Source organism: Thermobia domestica, chromosome 15, assembly GCF_964235325.1.
Source record: "Thermobia domestica chromosome 15, izTheDome1.hap1.1, whole genome shotgun sequence".
NCBI classification, from domain to species: domain Eukaryota; kingdom Metazoa; phylum Arthropoda; class Insecta; order Zygentoma; family Lepismatidae; genus Thermobia; species Thermobia domestica.
In genome coordinates, this window is record NC_137468.1 from 191,046,520 (window position 1) to 191,072,751 (window position 26,232).

A 26,232-nucleotide genomic window follows, 5' to 3' on the forward strand; every position below is an offset into this window, starting at 1 on the left:
TAATTTGGCAATTTCCAAAATTTAACGAGGGTGGTCCTAGGTACCCCTCCCGAAATTTAGGGGGTGAGCCAAGGTACTCCTGCCAAAATTTAAAGATTGTGGTCCTAGGTATTGACCCCGGATCATCCAAAAATGTTTGCGGACTTGACAAGATATACGCCCCGCAGTACTACTGACTTCCACTGTTTATTATATATATATATATATATATATATATATATATATATATATATATATATATATATATATATATATATATATATATATATATATAGAGAGAGAGAGAGAGAGAGAGAGAGATAAACTCTATAACAACCATCGATTATTATGTGTCATCTTTGAATCCTTTTTCCTGTTATACTTTAATAATATTCTGAAAAACAGTGACTGTCTTATTTGTTGATCAAATAAATAAAATATTAATAGCAGACAAAAGATAGCTCACCTGTGTAGCTTGCTGAATAAATGTGTTGGTCATCTGTCCGAAAACAAGAGCAAGGATGGGAAAGCTGGCTCCATGAATCATGGCCGAAAGTAGTCCAATTGCCAATATACAAAGGTCACTTCGACTTGCATAGCGAAACTATAATGACAAAAATAATACAGAATAATCATTATTTTTAATAGTCATGCCGATTAATTAATTATTTCTAGCTGGTTTAACTTTCTTGTTTGTTTGTTTGTTTGGAGCTAGAGTTGAGAGCAATTTGAATGATGGATCGTCTGCTATAGTGTTGCGAAAATGTCTTGAGCCGTGGCAAAAATGCGAACTAAAGTTCACACCCTCACACACCCACGCGTTGAGCCAATAAGGGTTCAGCTGTTGCTAAGCGAGAGAAAGGGAGTGGAATTCCTTCAGCCGATAGCAGCGCTTGCTACGGAAGACTAGGGATCAAGTCAATGTGGTATATCTTTAGCACTGTGAAGCGATCCGGAGAAAACTTAACCCAACGTTGCCACATAAGTGGTTGCGGCAAGCTGGTAGTTAGGAGGTGAACAGGGGAGCTTCAACGTCCCTGAATCTTTCAGTTATTTTTAATACGGTATGTATGTATGAATGTAAAGTGGACTTGTCAGCTCCCCAAAAGTGATATCAATCCCCCCTGTCCTAATGTTCTGGCTTCAGCTTATGGATTTAGTAATAGAAATGCTAAGAGACTCTTCATAGATGGGAGGAGGTGGAGTTTAGCGTCTCTTTCAGCAACGAGTAGTAACAACCAGGAGACGAGAAATAAGGTTGTTTCGTCTCGTTTTTTTTTTTTTTTTTTTTTTTGAAGAACTCTTATCTCAATTCTAGCTGTGCTCTCCCATCAGAGATTCAACTCGGAACCACATGCATCATAGGCGTACTCGCTAGCCACTAGACAAACTGCCAGGGGTTGAGCACTTGGATTTTAGAAAATAATCACGCAGGCTTAGAAACGAAATAGGTAAGTATTAACTATACTTTTTTATATATAAACACAATTTTTACATTTATAATTACAAAATTACATTATAACTCGATTAACTTTCTTTCCTGCAAGGAACAAATGTTCTCACTATACTCCACAGACTGCATTATTTTCTTGTGAACTTAATAAACACTGTTTCCTAGTCTAGCCGGGGCTCCCTCCACGGTTGAAGCCCTAGGCAGGTGCCTAATTTACCTAGGAAGAAGTTCACCACTGACACTGATCACAAATCAACCAGTTGAATATGCGCTATTTGACTGCTATTGCCCTTAGTGGGCTGCAGGATCAAGGAGTCAATACGCTGTTTTTAATTTTAAACTTCCTTCTCAGTGTCGACGCTGCATAAGATCTACAAATTAGCATGAGATCTGAACCACATGAACCCCCGCCGGGAATCAAACTCAGGGGTTCTTGCATCCAAGGCGTGTACGAGGTTTGTTTCAAAAGTTATAGAACTTTCGAAATATCGCTCCAACCGGGAGAGGAGCGTACTTTGGCTACAGGGCACACCTAGCGGCAGGTTTAGACAACATACAACCATTTCCCGCGTTTCGCTCTGACCGTTAGTTCGCGCGCTACAGCCGCTGAAGTGAGCAGTGTACAAAATGTTCGTCGGATTAGTGCCAAAATGCCAATGAAAGAATTTGAAAAATACCGTGCTTGTGTGTGTGTGTGTGTAAAATTTTGTTACAAACTTTGCAAAACTTTTAGAGAAACATTTAATTTGCTTAGCCAAGCATACTGGAAGAGACTGTATGAGTCAGACGCAGTGCTATGGGTAATTTACTATCTATCAAAATATATATAACCCTCCCATTGTATCCCATCCACCGTATTCTCCAGACTTAGCTCCAACACACTTTTTCCTGTTCCAAAACTTACAACGACGTTGAAAGGACGTCGTTTCCGAACGGCAGAGGAGATTCTGAACAATGCGACAAGAGACTCGTGCAATTCCAGAAAATGCATTCCAGGAAGCTTTCCAAGAGTGGAAAAAACGTTGGGAAAGGTGCATTGTCAGTAGAGGGTACTACTTCGAGGAGGACAATGATTAAAATTTTGTACAATGAGTAATAAAAGTATCTCAGTGGTAGAGCGTTCACCTCTGATGCATGGGGTCCCGGGTTCAAACCCTGCTCCCGCCAAGTGAACTTTGTGGTGGACCAACGCCATATGCGTGAATTTCCTCGGGTTCTCCCGTTTCCTCCCACTTTCTTCATTCCACCATTTCATTCACTCCTCATCATCACAGTCTCCTTTAGCCTAGCTGGCATAACCGTGGGACGTAAAACTCCATAATTTCATTTCATTTTCATTATAACAAAAGTCCGGTTTCTGTTTGAACACCTCGTATGCTAACCATAAGGAACGTTCAAGGGAGTTGAGGAAAATTGAGAAAAAAGAATGATAATTCTGGTTATTACTACATAGACAAGGAAATACTTACCAGACCCGCGACGCCGGATTTTCTGTGCAACGAATCATCGTAGTTTTCAAACGATTTCTTTCTACAAAAGAAAAAAAAATAAAAAATAAAAAAATAAATCAACCTTATTTTTAAGAAATAAATTATTAAATTAAATACTTAATATACAAGTTATCACACAACATAAATATATTGGTAAATACTGTAGTTAAGAAAAATGAGTGATATTTAATTTAAAATTAATAGGCTGTAATCTATGTGCTTATATATCTTGGCTCAATGATACATACGTATTACTGACCTGCACAGGCCGGGCTTGGGCGGGCTGAGTCTGTTATTTGTTTCCTGGTTTGTGCTACTTTTGTCTAGCCAGACATTCGATTTAGGCAATCAAGAAACACATACGTATATCAAGATTTATAACTTCCAGGTATTTGACGGAATTATTAGACAGCCAAAACGACATTTGGGACATGGTGGTTGCATAACTTACAGTTGCTGACAACAACTGCAATGCCAGTTTGAAATCCAATTAAGACTACTACCCCAGGATTGAATATATAACTGACAATAGTGGATGTTGTAAAAGTACTTTTATATTGCAGAATCCATAATATAGGGAAATACACGTGGTACTTCAACGAGAAAGTCATAAAAAAAATTAAAAGAAGAAAATTTCCTTTTTACTCTCAAAAGACAAGTTTTGATTAAAAAAAGCTCTATCCCGAAAAAGCAGGCTTTTTTGAATCTTGAAAACAATAATACAATTCTGGAAGTCCTCATAGCCCTTCATGGACACAATGTTCGGCAATGACATTCTATTTACAATATCTTTTGTTTTTCTCCTCTGTTTATAATCATTGTGCTAGTTATCTATGTGTAACATCCCATATATACTTAGTGCTATTAAATCACAAGAGATGGCCTTCGCAGAAGTTAATAAGGATAAATAACAGAACATGGCAGGCTATTTCCTGCTGGATGAGCATCGTCTCGTGCAGTTCAGCTGATAAAAGTTCCCAGAAATGATTCTGGTTGTCTCAATTCGAGAGGCGTCGAATACGATTTGATAAAAAGAAAGGACAAACGTTGTATTAATCTATTTATTACATTCAATTATCTTCTTTTTATAGTTGGAGGGAGTGATTTTTATATATATTGTGGTTATGCTTAAGGTTTATCCTAATTGGGGTACATTGCGAGAGGTTTTGTATCAAACATAACCAACTCCCTCCTATACTCCTGATAGAAGAAGAAGAGTTATACAACATTAATTAAACTTGATAATTCTAGGCATGAATATAAAATATAAGCCTCAAATGTGTTATTAATTTAATGCTTTTGATTAGTTGCTATGTGGTGTTTGTGAATTGTTTTATGTGTTGAGACATTTTTGGCAGTTGACAGAGTTCTTAAGCAGATACCTATATTTCTTATTGAAGATATTGTCCCACGACAGTCACTTGAGGCCCAATCTCAGCGCAAGTACTTAATTTGGTTGGGATCCAGCGAGAAGTATGTTATTTGACGAAACAGTCACTCTTTCCTAACTTTAACTGATGCAGAATTATGGTGTTCGGGGTCTGATGATAAAATGTGTTTCCGATTTCCAAGTTACATCGAGACAGTTAACGATATAATATCTTGTAACACACTATACGGTACTATCCCGGAAATATCGTGAGGTTATATACTATTACTTTTGCTGAGGTTGTTACCCAAAGTGACGTAAAACATAGACGTAGAACCATGCCATTAAAAAGTAACCCAGAAAATTGGGTTCATGTACAAGACGGAATTTGGTTCAGACGAACAAATCTGTCAACGCAAAATTTACATAATGAGGAAGTTCATTATGTAAGTTAAACTGTCTTCAGCACATAAAACGAATTTGTAGACAAATTACATAATAATTTTTAACATTTTATAATAAAATTTTGACCTGAAATTATGTAAAGGAATCTTTTCCTTGTTTTGCTTATTTTTTTAAAAAAATTAAAGTTAAATTTGAAACCAAGGTGCAATAGAAATACTGTATATATATATACCCCATGCCATAAACATCGCCAACACCTAATGGCCCACTTGCCGGTAAATGTTGATCGTCGCTATAGCAATGCGTCGTCGAAGGATTGCCGCTAGTGTGCCACTGGCGGCAAGGTTTCGTCGAGTCGAAAGACAGATCTAGAGTCGGGGTGTTGAAGTTACCACCGCGTAACAGCGAGGACTTCATTTTGGTCCGCGTTCCTTCGATTCGGCACGGAGAATCGCGAAGGGACCAACACGAACTATCACTAATCATGTGCATATGGTTATTATTATATGTTATTTATTATTATTATTATTATTATTATTATTATTATTATTATTATTATTATTATTATTATTATTATTATTATTATTGTATGTTATACGAATATAGGCGATTTATCATATTTTGGGGGAATAATTTTGTTGTTCATTGGCGTTTCGTCGCGTCTCTGCCGCTGGTGGTCCACTTGTGTAATTTTTAAAAGGGAAATGGGATCACCGCGGGTTGTCGCTGCGGGGTCGTCAATTTTAAGCGAAATGTCGACATACGGCAATATATATATATATATATATATATATATATATATATGACACTAAGAGAAATAGAAATTACATCTTTCCATTATTTCACGTCCCATGATGTGTCTTTTAGGCTAAGGGAGAAAGATGACGAATGATGTAATAATTGGTGGAATGTGAATGTGGGGGAAACGAAAGTATCCCCAGAAACTCAACGATGTTGTCCACCATAAATTTTCTTGACCGGCGATTGAACCAAAGACCTCACGCTCCAGAAATAAGCGCTCTACCACTGAGCCATCGCGCCCCTCAAAAGAAAGGAAGAGAGATTCTATCAAAATAATTCAATGCTCTAAAATTTCCAATTATGTTCCTCTTGAACGATTATCTACACATAAGATCGTAGATCAGCTTTACTGTTCTGAAAATACCTCTCTGTTTACATTGTAGACGTTGAGTTTGTATGTTGTTTTTCTTGTTCTTCCCTTGATACTATCAAATGTGTCTGTTATCTTTTCAATAGAATTGTAAGTTTTAAAGCTTTCAGGCCATTCCGAAAAATAGCGTTTATCTACTTAATCCACACATTTCAATAGTTATATTAGACATAGACAGGCCCGCAACCAGAAGGGGACTAGGGGAGCCTGGACTCCCCTAAACTTGTCGTGGCCCCTCCAGACCTCAATACAAAATGCTGTTATTAATGCAAAAATCATAATTTAGATATCTGTAAGAGAATTTTTAATGAGTTGAATTGAGTTGATTTTAGTTTAACGCCCCTTTCAGCAGCGAGGCTATATGAGACGTGAACCTACTGATTAACGTGGAATCCGAACCACATGAGCTCCCGCCGGGAATCGAACCCGGGTCACCCACTGAATTTTTAATGACTTTCCCCCTAACATATTCATGGCCCCTATAAACCACTGTTTCTGGTTTCGGGCCTGGACATAGATCTATAGTTTGTAGCGAAATCCGAACTTAGCTTATCGCCTTGAGTCTAAGATGAGTCTCCCACTTCCAAAACGAGAGCCGTAGTCATTTACGACCGAGGAATATCGACTCCATGACAAATACAATGGAAGCTGCCAAGTGTCGATCTTCTCTCTCTCTCTCTCTCTCTCTCTATTTTTTTGTGGGATAGTAAAAAGGAAACAATATACATTACGGTTGATTAACTAATGGACGATAAACCTAACTTTCGTTAATATGATTACTCGCCTTATACGTGAATAAGATAGGCAGAAAATTTAGAGGAAAGCAAATCAAAGGTTCCAGCGAGGATTGTATCCAGAGGTATCAAAATACGAAACTCAAAAGGATCTACCTCTTCAATCATACAAGAAAACACCAGCTTTATTACTTCCTACCATTCGTTAAGTAAATATGTTTTCTCGTGTTAACACTTCGTAACCTCTTGAAGAAACTGGTTCCTTGATAAACGCAATATGACAAATCCAATGTAAAACAAGAAAAACAAATTCACAAACACAGCCAGGGGCTGAGAAGAAGGTATACAAAAGGCACACACAGCTCGTACTATACAGCTAGCTCGAAGGCATATACATAAAGCTACAACCAATACGTCAGCTATCTTGCAGCATCTTCTGAAGCTCCTAGTAGAGGCCGCGGTGGCTCAGTGGTAGAGCGTTCACCTCTGGTGCTTGAGGTCCCGGGTTCGATCCCAGCCCCCGCCAAGTGAGCTTTGTGGTGGACAAACACCGTGTGCGTGGGTTTCCTCGGGGTTCTCCCGTTTCCTCCCACTTTCTTCATTCCACCATTTCATTCATTACTCATCATCACCGTCTCCTTTAGCCTAACCGGCATAACCGTGGGACGTAAAACTCAAAGATTTCATTTCATTTCTAGAGCTCTTATGTTTGGCAACACTGCTCGGGCCCAGAAGTATTTTGAGATGTACAATATCTATTTCTTCGAGTGTACTATAAAGGTGTCACAGAGTTTCAATTATCGCATGGATTCAGAAGGTAATGGATAGTAATCTAGGATTGCGTCACTCCGTATTTATTTCTAGATAATTTTAACGTTGTTATCGAAACTTGTCAAAAATCGCAGATATGCACAAGAAATGTCTGGACAAAAGCTTTTCAAATTAGTTTTAAGGGTTAAAGGAGACTCAGCAATAATTTTCACATACCAGTATTATCAAGAAACAGCAATAAATTCATAAAACAGGATTTCCTTCAAAAGAACACATTATACTTTATGTAGTTGGCCAATGTTACTAGAGCATAGCGCTTAATAAACTAAATAAAAATCCACACTAACTTTGAACTACATTCTTTTTGTCATTTGTGTTTTATATGTTTATACAACATGAAGGATATCAAGGAGAGATTGCACTATTAATTAACGTGGTCACCAAATCACTACCATGGATTTTGGATCTGGCATAGCTAGGGGGTGCGTATACCAATATGTAAGATCAAACGTCATAGTGTAGATAGTTTCCCACTACACAATTTCGCCGTAAGACATATGAATTACTGGACAACTCCTCTTATCGTGGCATTTCTTACTGAGAGATTTTTCAGGAATTCCATTTCGTAAGCTCTTTATTATTTCTTTATAAATATTTAACCTTTCCTCTTCGAAGTATCTGGTTTCTTGATGCTATAAGATGTGAGCAGGGACGTACGCAGGAGGTGGGTCATGGGTGTCCGGACCCCTCTCCCGAAATTTCGACTTTTGCGTAAATTTAGCCTAATTTTATGGGCAATTTTAGGGATTTTTAATATAAAATACCCTCATATTGAGTTTGGACCCCTCCCGAAATAAATTCCTGCGTACGCTACTGGATGTGAAAATGACTCCTAAACTATTTCGAAGGAATAGTAATAGACACATCGAACGATTTGGTAAGTGGAATGTGCCAAAACTTACATTTTCGCTTCTAAATAGTACGAATGCTAGGCAAAGACAGCATAGACCGATTTATAATTCAGCTATTTCTCATATAATACATCTTTACTTTTCAGACTTTCAAATGATCAAACTACACTATATACCTAAGCAGCGGCGTAGCCAGAAACTTATTAGGGGGGCTCACATACACAAGCAGCATGCATATATATGTGTTGCTTGTGTGTGTGAGGGAAGGGGGGCTTGAAAAATCCCGAGTTCCAGGTGCCAGGGCACCATGGCAAGTAGAAATACAAATCTGACGCCTAGCTAATTAAGGCCAAACTGTGTGTGCCTGTGTATCATGTTAGTAGCCAGGTTGCCATTGGCGAGCAAATATTTCAGTTTGGCGATGGACATTTGCATAAATTAGATCTTGCAACAAAGCTCTATGATCTGGCTGCGGAATTCAGACTTCAGTTTTCGTGTCGTGCCCATAATATATAGCAAAGTATTATGTATAGAAGTCATTATTTATACTGGCGTGGAAAGATTAGAAATATAGCGTTTGAAGCAAATAACGGACCACGCACAGGGCCAAATTAATACATTCTCATACCCAAGCCCCACTTCCATCAACCAGGTAAAGGATTGAAATTTGAACGCGTTACGGTGGTACGGATTCCACTCTCAACTTTAGGTTCACGTCTTATATAGCCGGGCAAAGTTCATAAGTCCTAAAAGTTTGAGAACAAGTCCTAATTTTTAAATCATCTTCAGTTTAAGACTTCAGTTGAATTGTGCAGTTCAGTGATGCCAACTCGTGGGGAAAATTCCATTTTGTAAGTTTTCTTAAATAAATAAATAAATATATATATATATATATATATATATATATATATATATATATATATATATATATATATATATATATATATATATGGTCTATGTATTACCCTAAGTAATGCCTTAAAGACATTCAGTTCAAAAGAACTGGAAGTAATACCGGGAAGTATGAGTTTGTATCGCAATCCCAGAGAAATCAAACAAATTGTTAAAAAATAGCAATAACAATATTTTATTTCAATAAGCGTCTGTGGCTGCCTGATTATTGTTAGTAACTAAGAGGAATATATACATGGCCAACTAAGGCAAATCTGAACAGTCGAGCCCAACCGAAAATGCTCGATAATATCTCGGATAACGTTAGTAATTAAACAGTCAAGCCCACGGCTCGGAAATATATATATATATGGTACTTAATTTCTTCCAAGCAAAAGTACGCGAAGTAGAATGCTCATTAAATAAGATATTACTTTTTGATTCTGTTTAATAGCGACCAAGCTAAGAGACTAGATATATTCTTAGTACCCAATAAGTTTTCTAGTATTTTAGAAGCATTAAATATATATATATATAATCATACGTATAATTCAAGCGGTTCCAATAACTGGCTAAATGTAATTGCATCCGATACCATACTTATCGAACCCAGAACGTTACCAGTCTTGACATAATAGTAACAAAATAGCCTCAAATTAATCTCTCAATTTAAATAAAAACCTTCTATATGCGTGTAATCACTTATACTGGGACGAGTATTCAATAATCATTAACGGGATCGAACCCAGGACCCTTAAGATACAAACACAAGACGTACCCAGTCCCTCTTGTACTCGATATATAACCATGAATTTTAATTTCTCTGTAATAATTGTACTAGTTTTTAAATAAACCCTTTTAATGGAATCAACAACCAATTTAGACAAGCTAAAAGGTTTTTTTTTTTTTATTTGCGTTAATCGCCATGAATTATAGAGCAAACATTTTACGAACTAACGTTGGTGTAGACTTTCAGTTAAACTTCTCCCTTTTATATATTCTTTATAATGTTATATTCTTTTTATTTTTTAACAGCCACAAAACCAGGAGTTTTGAGTCGTGATATAAACGTTAATAGTATAATAATGAAACTGTATTGTTACTACAAATTACTACTAGTTACATTTCGTTTTATAAAATTTTTTTTTTTTTAAACAAAATAGTAATGTTACGATCGTTCATTTTGACTCAAAAGCCCTGATTCCGTTGTTTCCCTAGTAATTACCTGTTTTGCACTGCAACGAAGCATTCGTTGCAGCCAAGCAGGTAAGAGGCAGCTTACGTCATCGTGCGAAGCACGCACAAGTCCTTTAAGGGGCGTGGCTAGCTACGAACACCGAGACAACTGCCACGTAACAGCTGGTGGTTCAGAATACAGCACTCATAGCCTCAGCGCCCGGAGATTAAAGAATGCTTGATTTTCTCTCCCATTCTCTTTTTTTTTTATAAGGAATCAATAAATTTCGCTACATCTAGGAATTAATTCGTGCGGGTGGACAAGAGATGGCGCAACGAACGGAGCGTCCCACAGTTCCGTGTATCCACACATGTGTTGCAAACCCCTGTCATCGCGTATCGTTCGTAGTATAGGGCAGTGGATTAAAGCGTCAACAACACCAGTTTGTAGTTAAGTGAACATGGCGCAATTTGTGCCTGATAAAGTGTTTTTGCGGGGTGTCCTGCTGCATTACTTTAACATGCAGAAAAGTGCGACTGAAAGTCATCGTATTTTGGTGGACGTGTATGGTGACCATGCTCTAGCTGAGCGAACGTGTCAGAAGTGGTTTGCACGGTTTAGAAGTGGTGATTTCGGCTTGGCAGACCAAGAGTGAGCTGGACAGCCAAAAAAATTTCAAGACGAAGAATTGACAGCATTGCTCGAGCAGGACTCGTGTCAAACGCAGGAACAACTTGCAGCAGCATTAGGCGTTGATCAAACAACAGTCTCCAAACGCTTGAAAGCCATGGGAATGATTCAAAAGATGTCACATTGGGTTCCACATGAATTGAAAGACAGAGACGTTGAAAGACGAAAAACCATTTGCGAATTGCTGCTTCAACGACAGAGCAGAAAGAGGTTTCTGCATCGAATTATTACGGGTGATGAGAAGTGGATCCATTACGAGAACCCTAAACGAAAAAAGGCCTGGGTGAAACCAGGTGAACCAGGTCCATCACAACCAAAACGAGATATTCACTGTGCAAAGGTTATGCTGTGCATATGGTGGGATATGAAAGGTGTGGTGTACTATGAGCTGCTGCAACCGGGTGAAACTATGAATGGAGAACGTTATCGACGACAATTAATGCGTTTGACGCAAGCTCTGGCCAGAACACGACCAGAATGGAAGAACAGACATGATAAACTTATTGTTCAACATGATAACGCTCGCCCATATGTCGCAAAACCGGTCAAAACCTATTTAGAAAATGTCGGATGGGAAGTTTTACCCCACCCGCCGTATTCACCAGACGTTGCTCCTTCGGACTACTACTTGTTCGATTGCATGAACAACGATTTGATTGGACAGCGGTTTACTTCTTCGGAAGATATCGAAACATGGGTCTCTGACTGGATCGCTTCCAAGGATGATGACTTCTTTCGCCACGGAATCCGTACATTGCCTGACAGATGGGCGAAAGTGGTGGCTAGCGATGGACAATATTTTTCTTAAGGTATTTATGTATTTTGTGTTTGTACTACAGCTTCAATGTGTGCGTACCAACCGCACGAATTAATTCCTAGACCAAATATATATATATATATATATATATATATATATATATATATATATATATATATATAATTTTTGGAGTAGAGATAAAGGGAGTTTACATCAAAATTGGCAGCATATATGGGATTTTTCATATATTTATTTCATCGACGTGAACAATTTTCTCTTTGAGTGTGATGTAGGCTAATAACGCTTCAATAAACCAGAAATCAATGCTAATTGCCAAATGTTGTTATTGAAACGTGCATGTTAGTGTGATTGTGAATCTAGAATAAATAAATACAGTGAAACCTCTGAATAACGGACACCAACGGGACATGAATTTTTGTCCGCTATTGAGAGGTGTCTGTTACAGAGAGGTTACAGAAATTTAATTCCTCACAATGGTAATTGTATGCAGTAATATATAGTAAATGCATTATGTATGAGAGTAGATACGTAAAATTCAATATGAAAATACTCTATTTAGTACGTATTTGAATTATTGGGAGGGATGAAGGAGAAATTCATTTCTGTTAAATATTATTATTACTGGAGAATGTGTTAATATATTCGTTCTTTGGCGGAATGGATGAAATGGCAAGTAATTGGAAGCACATATGTTTATTGACCCAGTCCTAATCACAAAGAATATCCTCTTAGTAAAAGTGAAAAGGAAGCCGGGAAACCCCCAAACCCAGACTTGTTCCAGTATCATACGTAAAAGAAAAATGTTACTTTTCCAAAAAAAGTAAGAGAGGAAACACTGTTCGTTGAAAATATTATTGTAAAACAAACAATATTTTGTTATTTAAGAAATTGTCGAGAAAGATGCAAGGCCCAGATGAAAAAGGACTAAATTTGTTAGGGAAAGGAAGATCTTTTGCATGGAATTCTTGGCATTACGACTAACCCTGCATGGGTGTTATTACTTATTGAAGTTTTTCTAGGATTTCCATCAGAAAACAGTTTATTGCGGGCATAAACAAAGAAGAATTTCAAGTTCAGCTTGAAGCTGTTCTATTTGATGGTTCACCAGGTCTAGACTCATGATAGATACACTTGTGGGGAAAAGACTTTTCTGTCTCCTGTAATATATCGCAGAACCGAGAAAAATTCCTGTCCGTTATAAAGAGGTTATTGAAACGTTTGGGAGGAAAAAGGACTGTCCGCGTCCGTATCTGAGAGTGTCCTTTAAAGAGAGGGTTTTGTTCCGTAAGAGAACATATAATTTTGCCGGAACAAAAAACTCTGTCCGTATTATAGAGGTGTCCGTTAAGGGAGGTTTCACTGTACAAGCAAGAAGCAACGTAAATTGTAGTCTGGAGTTTAAAACAAAATCATGAACGGAAGAAGGTAAATTACAAAACAAGAAACAACGAATTTCTATAAGGTCCCACACGGAATAACTGGAGAATGAAGTCTGTCTATTTTCATTACGTTCTATCGGAAATTATGGCACAAACACGTGATGGAAATAATATATTCTGAAAACAAAATATACGTGTTTTCATCAACAATTTCAATAGTCTTTTAATTAATGGAAATGCTTATTAGGAATTTATAACATCGGAATTTACAAATAATTTACTGAAATATTGAAGAAAGTAAATGATATAGGTACACAGCATTATAACATATTTTTCTCTTGTGGGGCAAGCATTAATATTTGGACCCCTAGAAAAAGTTGCTTCGGGCCTTCCCGCAAAATTCGAAAATAGGCCCCTTCTTTCCATCTTTCTCTTACTCTGTGGGCCCTCCAGCACGTCCCTGGACCCATTCCATACATGGCAAAGTAATTAAGGGGACAATATTGACAAATCTCAAAGCCATACAAATAAATATTATTTACAGGGCCCCTAATAGCAGACTTTTTGTTATTGAAATGGGCTCACAACTCATTTTTGTTTTATTTACTTTTTGTGTGCTGCTTTGTTTATGTAATATAGTGAACCTGTTTGATGTTTCATTTATAATTTCATGTTCGTATCGTATACGGAGTAAAAAAAAGTTTGTCTTAAAGCGGACCCCCTCGAACAGCGGGGAGCTTTCCTGGAGGGGCAATTGTCCTCCCTGTCTCCCACAAGTTACGGCCCTGGATATAGAACAGTTTTATATTTCATATTTTATAAATCATGAAAATTTTATTATTAGTATAGCGCGTGAGAAATATAAGAGTAAAATGGAATTTTCTGACTTTTAAGATGGGATTTTATAAAGTTCCAGGTTGGCACCCCTCCTGAAGTTTTGCAGTAGTGCACCTGCATAAAATAGGGTGCCCAACATACAATGCAACCCGGAGTTTGGGATAGTAGAACTTTTGAACCGGAAGCAGTACGTAAATAATGGTTATACCAAAATGAAACCTTGTTCATGCATATATTTTTAAACTAGGAAGCAATGATTGAAGTACACTAGGTACCACACAGTGTTGCTAGATGTAACCGAAGGTGTAAATTAATATATATATTTTTTACAAAACACGTAAATTGACTCATAACTCATACGTATGGATGTTCTGTCGTTCATTTTCAGTTTGAATAGTTGGAGTAGCTTGGAAACTATGGAATGGAAAAAAGAATTTTTCATTTCCACCGATAACTAATCGGATGAGGCCTCTAAGAGGTTACTAGGGAAAACGTGGTTTTCATAAATTAACATTCTGAATTGGCAACAGTGGTGATGTTTCAGTGCATCAAAAAGTATATTAAGGATCTGTCTACATTATGCAATTCCTGAAAACAATGAAAAACGAACTTTGAAATTATCGTGATAAAACTTTTACTTATATGCACCTGGCAACATTGGTGTTCATCACAAACTGAATTGTCAGTTCTACGGCAGACTCCGGAAGTGTCATCGTTTCGATTCAATGAATAGCAGTGCTGCCAGGTGCATGTAAGTAAAAGTTTTATCACGATAATTTCAAAGTTCGTTTTTCATTGTTTTCAGGAATTGCATAATGTAGACAGATCCTTAATATACTTTTTGATGCACTGAAACATCACCACTGTTGCCAATTCAGAATGTTAATTTATGAAAACCACGTTTTCCCTAGTAACCTCTTAGAGGCCTCATCCGATTAGTTATCGGTGGAAATGAAAAATTCTTTTTTCCATTCCATAGTTTCCAAGCTACTCCAACTATTCAAACTGAAAATGAACGACAGAACATCCATATTATGAGTTATGAGTCAATTTACGTGTTTTGTAAAAAAAAAAAAAAAAAAAAAAAAAAAAAATACACCTTCGGTTATATCTGGCAACACTGTGTGATTCCTAGTATGCTTCAATCGTTGCTTCCTAGTTTAAAAATATATGCATGAACAAGGCTTCATTTTGGTATAATCATTATTTATGTATGCTTCCGGTTCAAAAGTTCTACTATCCCAAACTCCGGGTTGCATTGTATATTGGACACCTTGTATTTAGTACTTCTGCTGTTTAGAAATTGTACCGTTTAGGACTAGTGCAGCTAGCTTACCTTTTAGAATTTGCGCACCTAGTTTATTTTTAGGACTTTGCACTTTAGAACTAGTGTGTGTTCAATATAGTTTTTGTGCCTTTTAGGACCACTGGCGCGTCCCTCGATGCTAAAGAAAGACACTAAACGTATTCAAACAAACAAAAACAGCACTTTTAATCAAGGCCATACCATGGGTGAAGTACTAAAGATGAGAAGCATTTAGAAATTTAAATGAAAATACTGCATTTGTGGGCATAGGCTAATTTAGAGACGGGGTCCGTCATGGACTTTTGAGGAAATAAATAATAATAATAATAATAATAAACTTTCTATATATTATTTTCTGTTATCGTACAAATATACGTAACCACGTGCTTTTCTGTCCACCCACTATATAATCTTTGAAGTGATGATTTACAGAATTTTCAATGATAAATTCAGAAATGGCAATTATCTCCAGATTAAACTTGAGCAACAAAAGTATCTTATCTTTCTCTCTTCTTCAACAATAGAAATTATTATTGTTCAAGTACGTTCTGATATCAAGTTTTCAAGTTGTAATAGTTTATATTTGAACGGCCAAAGGTTGGACCTTGATTGATAATACTTCGACACATGCTTGAAAGCACTAAATTCTTTTGTGTGACTATACATAACAAGCTGTAATTTCACTTTTTTTTTTTTTTTTTTTTTTTTTTTTTTTTTTTACCTAGAATCCTTTTACTAACTCCAATAGCATAGGCAGGAATCATGTTTGGAAGAAGATTGACAAGAACATTTTAAATGTCTACTGATTACAACCTCCAGGCAGTGACGTAACTAAGGGGGACAAACGGGTTTGTACCTCTGGCGGCGGATTGGGGAGGCGCAAAACTGAGCAAATATTTATTTTCACTATAAGACATGGTTGCCACACTTGGTACAATTGTACCAAATTCAGCCCTATTTATCATTCATCGGCCCGTTGGTACCACGCTGCCATTTTCAGCCCCTTTTGTGAAAAAGTTGGTACAATTCTTCCAAATTCAGCCCCATTTAATAAAACGTTTTAAAGGTGTCAGTAAGACTTTTCTTACATCTCATGTTACTCATACTGTGTGTTGAACTCTTTAAAAAATGATATAGAACATTTATTCTGTGACACTGCATCGCATAACGCCGTGAACTTTGTGTGGAAAATTCGTAAGTCAAACTATACCGGGAAACAAATGACGCTAGATGGCCGCATCCCGATAATTTATATTTTAATATTTTATTATAATGTACTGTTTACACGCGAACTCGGATATGATTGATTTGTTCATCGTTTTTTTGTATTTTTTTCATATATAGCCATAATACCGTTTAGGTTTATTGGTCACTTTAAAATAGAGGCGCGTTTGGTTTCCTTACAATACATACCGAAGATGATAACTGTTTTCCCTTTTAATTTGAGGCCTCTGTTATACTTCCTACGTATAAAAAAACCTTCATATACTTCCATGGTTGTTCGGAATCCTCCTTTTTGGATGTTGTTGTTATATATATATATATATATATATATATATATATATATATATATATATATATATATATATATATATATATATATATAAGTAATTTTTAGAAAGAGCACTTTCTTTATTTAGATTCTTGGAAGAGGGGAGGAGTATTCTAGAATTTTACTCTTTTAGAGCCATATATTACAACTGGTATAAAGTAATGAATTCAGCCCTTTTTGTTTCAGTTTGGTACTATTTTTCAGCCCACTCCAGGGCTAGGACTGTGGCAACACTGCTATAAGACAACGAAAGAAGTTTTAGCAAACTAAAGATCATTTAAAAAAATACCTCAGAAAGTTAATAGGACAACAACAACTCACCAACCTTAGGATATATCCATAGAGCAAAGGTTAACTTCAAAGCTGTCTTTTGAGGACATTGTAAAAACCATTCAAGCTAAAAACTGCCCGCAAAGTTAAAATTTAGTTCCAAGGTTTTTGTGTTTTCGTTTAACTTACATCGATTTAAGCGATTTGCAAAATGTCCGAGTATAATACCCGAGACAACTTGACTGTCATAATTAAATATTCTATTCTAAAGCAACAGACTGTTGATTCATTCTACACATATGCACATCCCGATATAATTCTAAAAACATTGTGATTTGCAGTTATTATGATAAGACTATAAGAATATGTCAAACACGCTACTCTCATATTATTTGGCAATCAAATACTAATTAGTTTGGTGTTTTATCTTGTACTAAAAATTAAAATATGTACTGCAATTTTGAAATCTAGCTTTACTACCTGAAGAAAAAATGGAATAGAAGAATTACTGTGTGATGTCAATATCAGGTGTAATCGGGGAGCGTTTTGGTTTGGTTGGTAAGAGAGGGGGCGCTAAGGCAAGTTCGTGTCCCGTGTGACAAGCCTAGTTGCGTCACTGCCCTCCAGGACTCACGCACTGCGTACGTTCTTGCTATTCTAGTTTCGATTCTTGTCTGTAGATAACACAAGTTACATTCCGAAGTGTAAAATCGTTCGAAGACACCAATTTTTACTTAAATTTTACATTTCATGAAGATGTAACGTGAGACTTGATGCAATTACTTAGCTTTTGTCAATTCATCGGAATCACGTTTTTAAGATTTGTCCTATTTTACTTTTTTCTTGTATTACTCGAAGTATATATATATATATATATATATATATATATATATATATATATATATATATATATATATATATATATATATATGGTTTTCAATTACCACTCTACATATCACTACTTGACAGAAAAGTGACAACTAAAAATATAATCCTTGGAGCCGCGGTGGCACAGTTACAGTACGATCACCTCTGGTGCATGCGGATCCCTGGTTCGATCCCAGATCACGCCAGGTAGATTTTGAGGTGAACAAACATTATGAGTTTTCTCGGGGTTCTCCCGTTTCCTTTCACTTTCTTCATTTCACCTCGGTGCACCAATAGAGAAATTGAACAATAAAGAAAGAAGCACTGAAAAATGACTCTTACTGAGATATGAGTTGAAAATGCTCCTAAAGCTAGGAGAGTTTTCTTTAAGAACATCACCGCTGAGCAATGTTATGAGCCAACATATATGGCGGAAACGAGAGTAGTCAATCTGACATATAAATTCTAGATTGTCTTTTGGGCTTCATTCAGTTAATAGGGTGAAGATACATATGGTCAGATCCTCTATTTTATAACATCCTTAGGTATAGCGAGGTATCGTTCAAGAAAACAAGTGAAATTTTACATACACTAGTTGGTATGGTATTTCAAGATGGGCAAAAGTCATTCCACATGACGTCACAGACAAAGAACAATCAGAACGCTGAACTCGAACTGAGACTATCTGTTATTTTATGTACCTTAACTATCATGATATTGGAAATCTGCCTTCAAAAAGTGCAAAGACTTCAAATAAGTTAATGAATCAGTCATATCCTGAAAAATGTGAGGCTGCTTTCGATATCTCCATCAGTAAATCACTTTTCACAATATAAAAGTCAAAGAATTAATTCGTTTTGAACACTTCCAATATAGAAGTCAGTAAGACTGTTCACCTCTTGTTCTGTACTGTTAACAACAATCCCTTGCCTCATAATTTACGTGCATTTCTTGCAGTTACTATGATTGTTGGAAAACAACGACGAGCTTGACAATTGGCAAATGAGGTGTCCAGCAAATGTCTCCTATCATCACAAGCTCAGATTGAGGTCATTCATGACCAGTGTATATTCCAGACATGTTTTTTGGGGGTAGTGCCCCGGAACTCTGAGAGTACCCTCCCGGAGGAGACCAAAATAATACATCTATAATATAATAATATATAGAATATTACCGTGTGAAAATAAGATGTGCCTCTGGACATTTTTCTGAAAGAAACACTGTTCATATCTTGAAAATGAAATACACTAACAAAAAAGGAAAAAAAAGAAAAATGGGAAAACAAATTGTAAATGTTACTGGAAATTTCAGTTGGAAATTTTAAACTGATAATGAAAAAGATAAACCTACACGCTCTACCCATATCTTCAAAATTTTTGGCGGGAATTCTGCGATTTTGGGGGGAAATTTTTGTTCTAACATGTTTGGACAAAAGAATGCATATACAACATAAATATTCTATATTATTTTCCGCCAACTTTAACTCAATGATAGTGATACTCTAGTATGAGTGCACTTCGAGACATAATTAATATTATCCTGTTGTAAAAATGGCTTCACCAAAATGATGATTCATCATTTTTAAGTATTTTGAATTTTGAGAATGAATTAGCAATAGTAAATTTGTTACCTTTTTCCTAAAGGGCCTAACTCTTTCCCTCTTTTGATGGGCGGGTCTGAGCAGGGTTCAAAATCATTACAGTCGAAGTAGGGAAGGTAGAAGTGAAAAAAAGCTCTTCGTACTAGAATGTTTCGACATAGAGACTTCATATATTTGAACATTCATAATCAGGGATGCCGTTTACTACTAGTTCATATATCAATTAGGCCTACATCACCTGTTTATTTCAGGAGTGACATAACTAAAAAATTGCCCACATTGACTTATGGGCAGAAAATGAAAGCTAATCTTGATATCTATCGATGATAAAACTTTCACAGATGTGCTTCCAAAACTGGGCGCTAGAGAGCACTTTGTGTCTTGCACCCATTTGTTTTCGTTGCGTTTCGAAACTTTCAAACGATTCTCCTGAAAAGTTAGGAATTTTGATTTATGTCAGTCCTAAAATAAACAGACGACATGTGAAGTATGTGTTAACCTGTTGTTCGCAGAGGGAGAATACAGCTTGGACATCAAGGGCTGAATTTGGATTTAACCGGTATCGGAAGTGTCACTATTCATGTCAGCAACCCCGAAAACTATGGATTTGACATAATATCGATCATTTTCGAAATAGGACTTAAAGGACTGACATCGACCCCTTCTTTCGGGATCCAGGATACTTCTTGTATTTTAAACAATAAAAATTACAGACAAAAAATAAAAGCGTTACCTAACGAAGGTGTAAACCCCCACCTCTCTCTTGTTATACTTCGTAACGTAAAGCTGAACCCTTCCCCTTGTCACGTTACGTAATATGTGGACGACTCCAAATAAATCCTGTTCAATAAAGATCGAACTCTGCTGATATGTAAACGCCTGTTTGTTAATATAAGAACATTATTATGATATTCGGGGAACTGAGTTGTCATTGATTAAGTCCTATCTTAGTAATAGACGTCAATCTGTCCGTATCATTAACGAAAGATCAACATTTTTGGATGTAACAGCAGGGGTACCTCAGGGTAGTGTGTTAGGACCTTTACTTTTTCTTATCTATATAAATGATTTCCCGAGTTTTCTACCTTGTAAATCTGTATTATATGCTGACGACACAACTCTTCTAAATACGGGTAAAAATTTAGTAAGTGTTAAAACTAAAAGCAATGAAATGCTTGAAATATCATCTATATGGTTAAAGCATAATAAACTTTATATAAATGAATCTAAAACAGAGACTATATATTTTTCTCTTAGTAATCATATGACTGAGGTAGATATGCACCATTCTGTAAAACTACTGGGAATCCATCTAGATCCGAAATTAAACTGGAGTGAACATACTGAAAATTTATGCAGGAAATTATTTAGAGTGCTATTTTTATTACCTAAACTGAAAAAAAAAAACAGTTACAGAAACAATGCTTCTTGCAGCTTACTATGCCTTTTTTCATTCTCATCTACAGTATGGCATAATATTATGGGGAAATTCACCAGGTGCCCAGACTGTCTTTAAATGGCAGAAAAAAGCCATAAGAGCAATAAAAGGTTTAACTGATAGTGTATCTTGTAGACAATATTTTACGGATTTACAAATTATGACAGTTCCCTCTCTATATATTTATAGTTGTCTTATGTACGTTAAAGAAAATGAGAGCAGTTTAGGTTATCGTAATAATATCCATTCATATAATACTAGACATAAAGACGACTTAAATACGCCTTATATTAGGCTAAGTATAACACAAAGAAGTTATAAATATACAGGAATGAAACTATATAATACATTGCCAGTGCATATACGAATGATGTGTGATAATGATTTCCAAAAACATTGTAAATCTTTTCTTGTAAGTAATTCTATTTATAGTATCAACGAATTTGAAGACAAGTGTAAATTGAAACTTTTTCTTTCTTTCTTTCTTTCTTTCTTTGTATATATTTATTTATATACTGACAATGTCTATTGCAACAAATGTTGTTTAATGACAATAAATATTCTATTCTATTCTATTCTATTGTTTGGTTCATGCTCTCAGAAACGAGAAATTACACTATTAATTTTATGAAAATATGTCCAAACTTCCCTAACCTTTTAAGCTAACTCGTTCCTACTCTTACCCTACTTATTCCTACCTTACTCTATTCCACCAATTCTTCCATCATCATTTACTTGCCTTTATCATCGTCTTCCTTAGCCTAACAAGCATAATCGTGGGATGTTAAACTCAGTGGCGGATCTAGAAGGTAAAAACTGGAGGGGGGGCAACCAAAACCCAGACTATGATAGGCATCATGAGTTTATTATAAACTTCAAAAATATATATAAATAATAGCTTAAATTATTTTTGTCACTCAAAAAACTGGGGGGTCTAGGCCCCCAGCCCCGGGTTAGACCCGCCACTCGTTAAACTGAAATGTTTCAAATACGTTTTCGAAGACATGGAAAAATGAGGTAAGCTTTACAATGCGCGCACCAACTGCTCACCAGTAGTTGGACCGGTTTAAAAGGTAGAGTAGGGTAGGACACAAGAGTAAGGTGGGATAAGTAGGGTATGGTAGGGTTAGCTTAAAGTTAGGAAAATTGGGATCGATTTCATTAAAATTAATTGGAATGTAATTTCTCGTCTCTGCGTAAGGACACCAACTAGATTTTGTTTTCAGTTTAACGTCCCTTTCAGCAGAAAGGCTACATGAGACGTGGACCTACACCTTAACGTGCGTTTCGAACCATATGAGCTCCCGCCAGGAATCAAACTCGGGTCTCCCACGCCAAAGGCGCGTATGCTAAGACATCGATTACAGCAGGCATTGTAAAGTTAACTCAGAAAAACACGTGTTTCATAAAAAATCGGATTTTTCCCCCTCTTCCTGCTATGTTTAAACTCCAAATAATTTACAGTATTACCAGTTTTACAAGAAAGTCTATAATTTCAAGAAAACCACGCACATGTTTCTTAAATTATGAGAATACGAAGTTTTAGAGACTTTTTTTTTTTTTTTTTTAATTGAAGAGCTGTGACTAAATTCACTCCCTCATTATTGACCGATTGTAACTCTATGCAGTGACAATTGTGGAACAGACAGAGCCAGTTATCGACGGACGGACAGACACGCAAATGCCAGAAACTCACTTTGCTTGCTACAAATTTAACGTTTAATGTTTTGAAAATAAGCACTTTTACCTGTTCGACTCTTGTTGCTGGTCAATTCCATAGCTCAATCTCTCGTATTGATGATGATCCTGTTCGTTCAGCAACGGAATTTTTTCCTCCTCACTCATGCTTGTATGTTTATCTGGAAAGACCCTCACTTCAGCCTCCTACACGAGTCCCTTGTATTGCACCGCCCTCTGTCAGGCATTTCACTCTGTTCGCAGTTTGTTACGAAACAGCTTTTTTTCTTCTGTTTGTTTGTTTCGACGTCAAATATTGACAAAGTCTTCCTGAAATCAGGGGTCACTCTAGGCTTCGTACTAAAAATTCTTATCAGGAAAACTTTTAGTCATGGACCTATCAGAATGTACTGTACTTGTGATTGCTGATAACGTTTTGAACTGTTTACAATTAATCTTTCTTAAAAATCTGTGCTTATCAACAGGTTCTGTACGCATACAAGTTTTTATATTCGTAAATTTTGGTCCCCGTGGATTTTATACCTTTGAAATAGATCCTAGAGGTTGGAAGTTCGATTCCTGCATGTATGCTTCATTTATTAGAGCTTAGTGTCTCTTTTCAGCAGCGAGGCTATATGAGACAAAAACCTACAGTTAAATGTGGATTCCGAACCCCTCTTATGCGTTCAATTTTGTACCACTGGGATTTGAACTTGGGACTCTGTACGTCAAAGGCTCGCGCGTTAGCCACCGGATCACAAGGAATGGTTGCGTGTGCTTGAAAGTATGCTGGGTCACTCTCATTCCACTTGCCTTAATCATCCGTCTCCCTTAGTGTAACGGGCACAATCGACGTTAAACTGAAAGAATTAAAAAAAAAAACATTACGTTTATGTAGTATTGAACAGGGCCGTGCAGTGGAAAATCAGCGCCCGGGGCGAAAATATACGAAGGAGCTCCCATACATATATTCCAAGCAATTTTTCCTATCCTTTTTCCTTTTTTCTATCGAATTTTTCACCCCCTTACTTCGGCGCCCGGGGCCCTCGCCCCGCTCACCCCCCACGGCACGGCCCTGGCATTGAACGGGTATTATTCTGTACTCGGTAAGTAATTGTAAAATTTTTCAAGCTATACTTTCATTTTTTAATAAGAGAAAGTGTACAGATGAAGTGTAAAATCAAATTTTGATGCTATATCCATCATTTACCTGTTACACAAGTATATTTTTATTGAAAAAAGTGTACAAATGTATGTTAAGTTAGGAAGTTTTTCGGAGGGTTCAGATCCGTTGGATCCCCCGTGGGTACGCCCCTGCACCTACCCATTGATTTATTAAAGTTTAGCCACCCTTTTCAGCACCAAGACTATATGAGATGTGGATCTATACTTTAAACTGGTGAACTGCGGTGGAATCAGAACCACCGTAATGCATTCAATAGGCTATTTATTTAATGCTGTATCCACTGGGAATTGCACCCTGGACCACATTCTCCAACTATTATATGTCAACATAGCACGTAAATGATTTAATAATACGTTTAAAGTGAAGATTGCGCAATCTTGAATGAATTGAAAATCAAATCAAATAAAAGGAAATCGTTTGCAGTGTCATTTGATAACACATACTGATAAGAAGAAAATCCAAACTCAGAATGAAACGTCACGATTACAAGTAAACAGTTGTATTTTTTTCAGTCACGATTATAGTGTAAGATATAAGTTGATTAAAGCTTGTAACATAAGATATATTTTTTGATGTTTCCCTCCCCCATAATTTCAACTAATGTCAATTCTCATAATACAATGGAGGGCACGGTGTCTCACAAGGAGAAAGCAGACTTTGGTAAATGAACTTCGGGGTCATTTTTTGCAAGGTGATAGAGCACATTTAAAGTGTTCATATTACAAACTGGGAGAGTGCAATGGCCTAATATAGCAGAGGAAAAGTGTCTTAAAGTTTTCGATTCGCCGCATATGTCGTACGATGCGCAAATTTATGAAATGACGGTGTGGCAGAATCAGTAGCGTCTGTCCATGACGTGCCAATGGTCCCGGGTTCTATTCCCCTGGAGTCAACTTTTTTGTTTTTCGCTTGAACCAATAAAGTAGCCACTTGTAGCTTCAAGTAAAATGTTTATTCACCATATGTTTATAATGAATTAAAAGAATAAAAATATTCAAATCAGTTGTAAAATCTTTCAATGTTCCCTGTTAACTAGCAACGAAATGTAATCTATTTCGTAAATATTTTGGTATCACGAGTTATATTATGGTTAGCAGGGTCGTTGTGTAAAATTGTTCTTGACGCTTCGCGTCTACATCTGTTAACAGTGTGTGTATTACAAATAAGCACTAGCGCAAATGGCCCGGGGGACTGAGGGGGACATGTCTCCTTCAATTTTGAAACTGAGCGACTGTCCTCCTAATAACCTGATTTGAAATGTTTTTTTTTTTTTTTTTTTTTTTGAGAAATGTGATGATTTGTGTCCGATTACCACGAAGGAAAATGAGATGTAATTAATATCCCCGCAGAATAGGCCTCAAATCTGCCTGCCTCCCAATTTTGAAGACAACTCTGCTTCCATGATCCTCCACAGTACTGTTTTTCAAACTTCATAAATATTTTGAACATCGCTTTAAAAAATATGGGAACGGTTTTCCCCCCAATGTTGGAAACAATGGTAAATGTGCACTATCACCTTGCAAAAAATGGCTCCGAAGTTCATTTACCAAAGAATGCTTTCTCCTTGTCAGTCGCAGAGCGTTCACCTCCGGTGCTTGGAATTCCTGGTTTGATCCCAGCCCGCGCCATGTGGACTTTGTGGTGGACCATGATCGTGGGTTTTCTTGGGTTCTCCCGTTTCCTCCCACTTTCTTCATTCCACCATTTCATTTATTTTCCATCATCACCATCTCCTTTAGCCTAAGCGGCATAAGCATGTGACGTAAAACTTAAAGATTTCATTTCATTTTTCATGATACAATGTTTCAGTATTACTTGAATATACTGTATTAAGGTTATCTGCGTACCATAATTTTTTTTATGGAGATTTAACGCCCCTTTCAGTTCCGTGACTATATGACACGCTGATCTATATTTTAAAATGGAATCAGAGCGTTCAAATTTATAATGGCTATCCACTGGAAATCGAACCGGGACCGGAACCCCGTGCACCAGAAGTCGCTCACAATAGTCACTAGAACAGCGAGGAGAGGTTGCTTCGTTTAAAAGATTTACTTTCTTGAATACTGGTACCATTTTGTTTAACCCATTGTTTTGAATGGAGAATGGTTTTTCTTCTTCCTCCCAAATGAACTGGAATTTTAATGCTTTGAATTTATTGATTTGCTTTTCAAATATAGTTAAGTTTTCTTACTTCGTAAAAAAAATAAAATTTTGATAATTTTAATATAATTACTTTAATATAACTTTTGATAATACAGTATTTAATAATTAAATGTAACTAATATTAAATCCTATTTA

At 36.5% G+C, this 26,232-nt stretch overlaps 1 protein-coding gene across 2 annotated transcripts in view; it reads right to left on the bottom strand.

Moving 5' to 3' along the window:
* The window catches only part of LOC145671422 (ATP-dependent translocase ABCB1-like), a 144,145-nt gene that overhangs the window by 110,476 nt on the left and 7,437 nt on the right, over nucleotides 1-26,232 (bottom strand). The window contains exons 1-3 of one of the 2 annotated variants that reach the window (XM_081740595.1): nucleotides 22,816-23,008; nucleotides 2,902-2,962; nucleotides 446-583 (exon numbers count right to left, since the gene is read on the bottom strand). In XM_081740595.1, the coding sequence (XP_081596721.1) occupies nucleotides 446-583; nucleotides 2,902-2,962; nucleotides 22,816-22,913 (297 nt within the window). In that variant the 5' untranslated portion in view covers nucleotides 22,914-23,008. Of the gene's footprint in view, nucleotides 1-445; nucleotides 584-2,901; nucleotides 2,963-22,815; nucleotides 23,009-26,232 lie in introns of those variants that run through there. The other variant, XM_081740596.1, reaches the window with a different exon arrangement.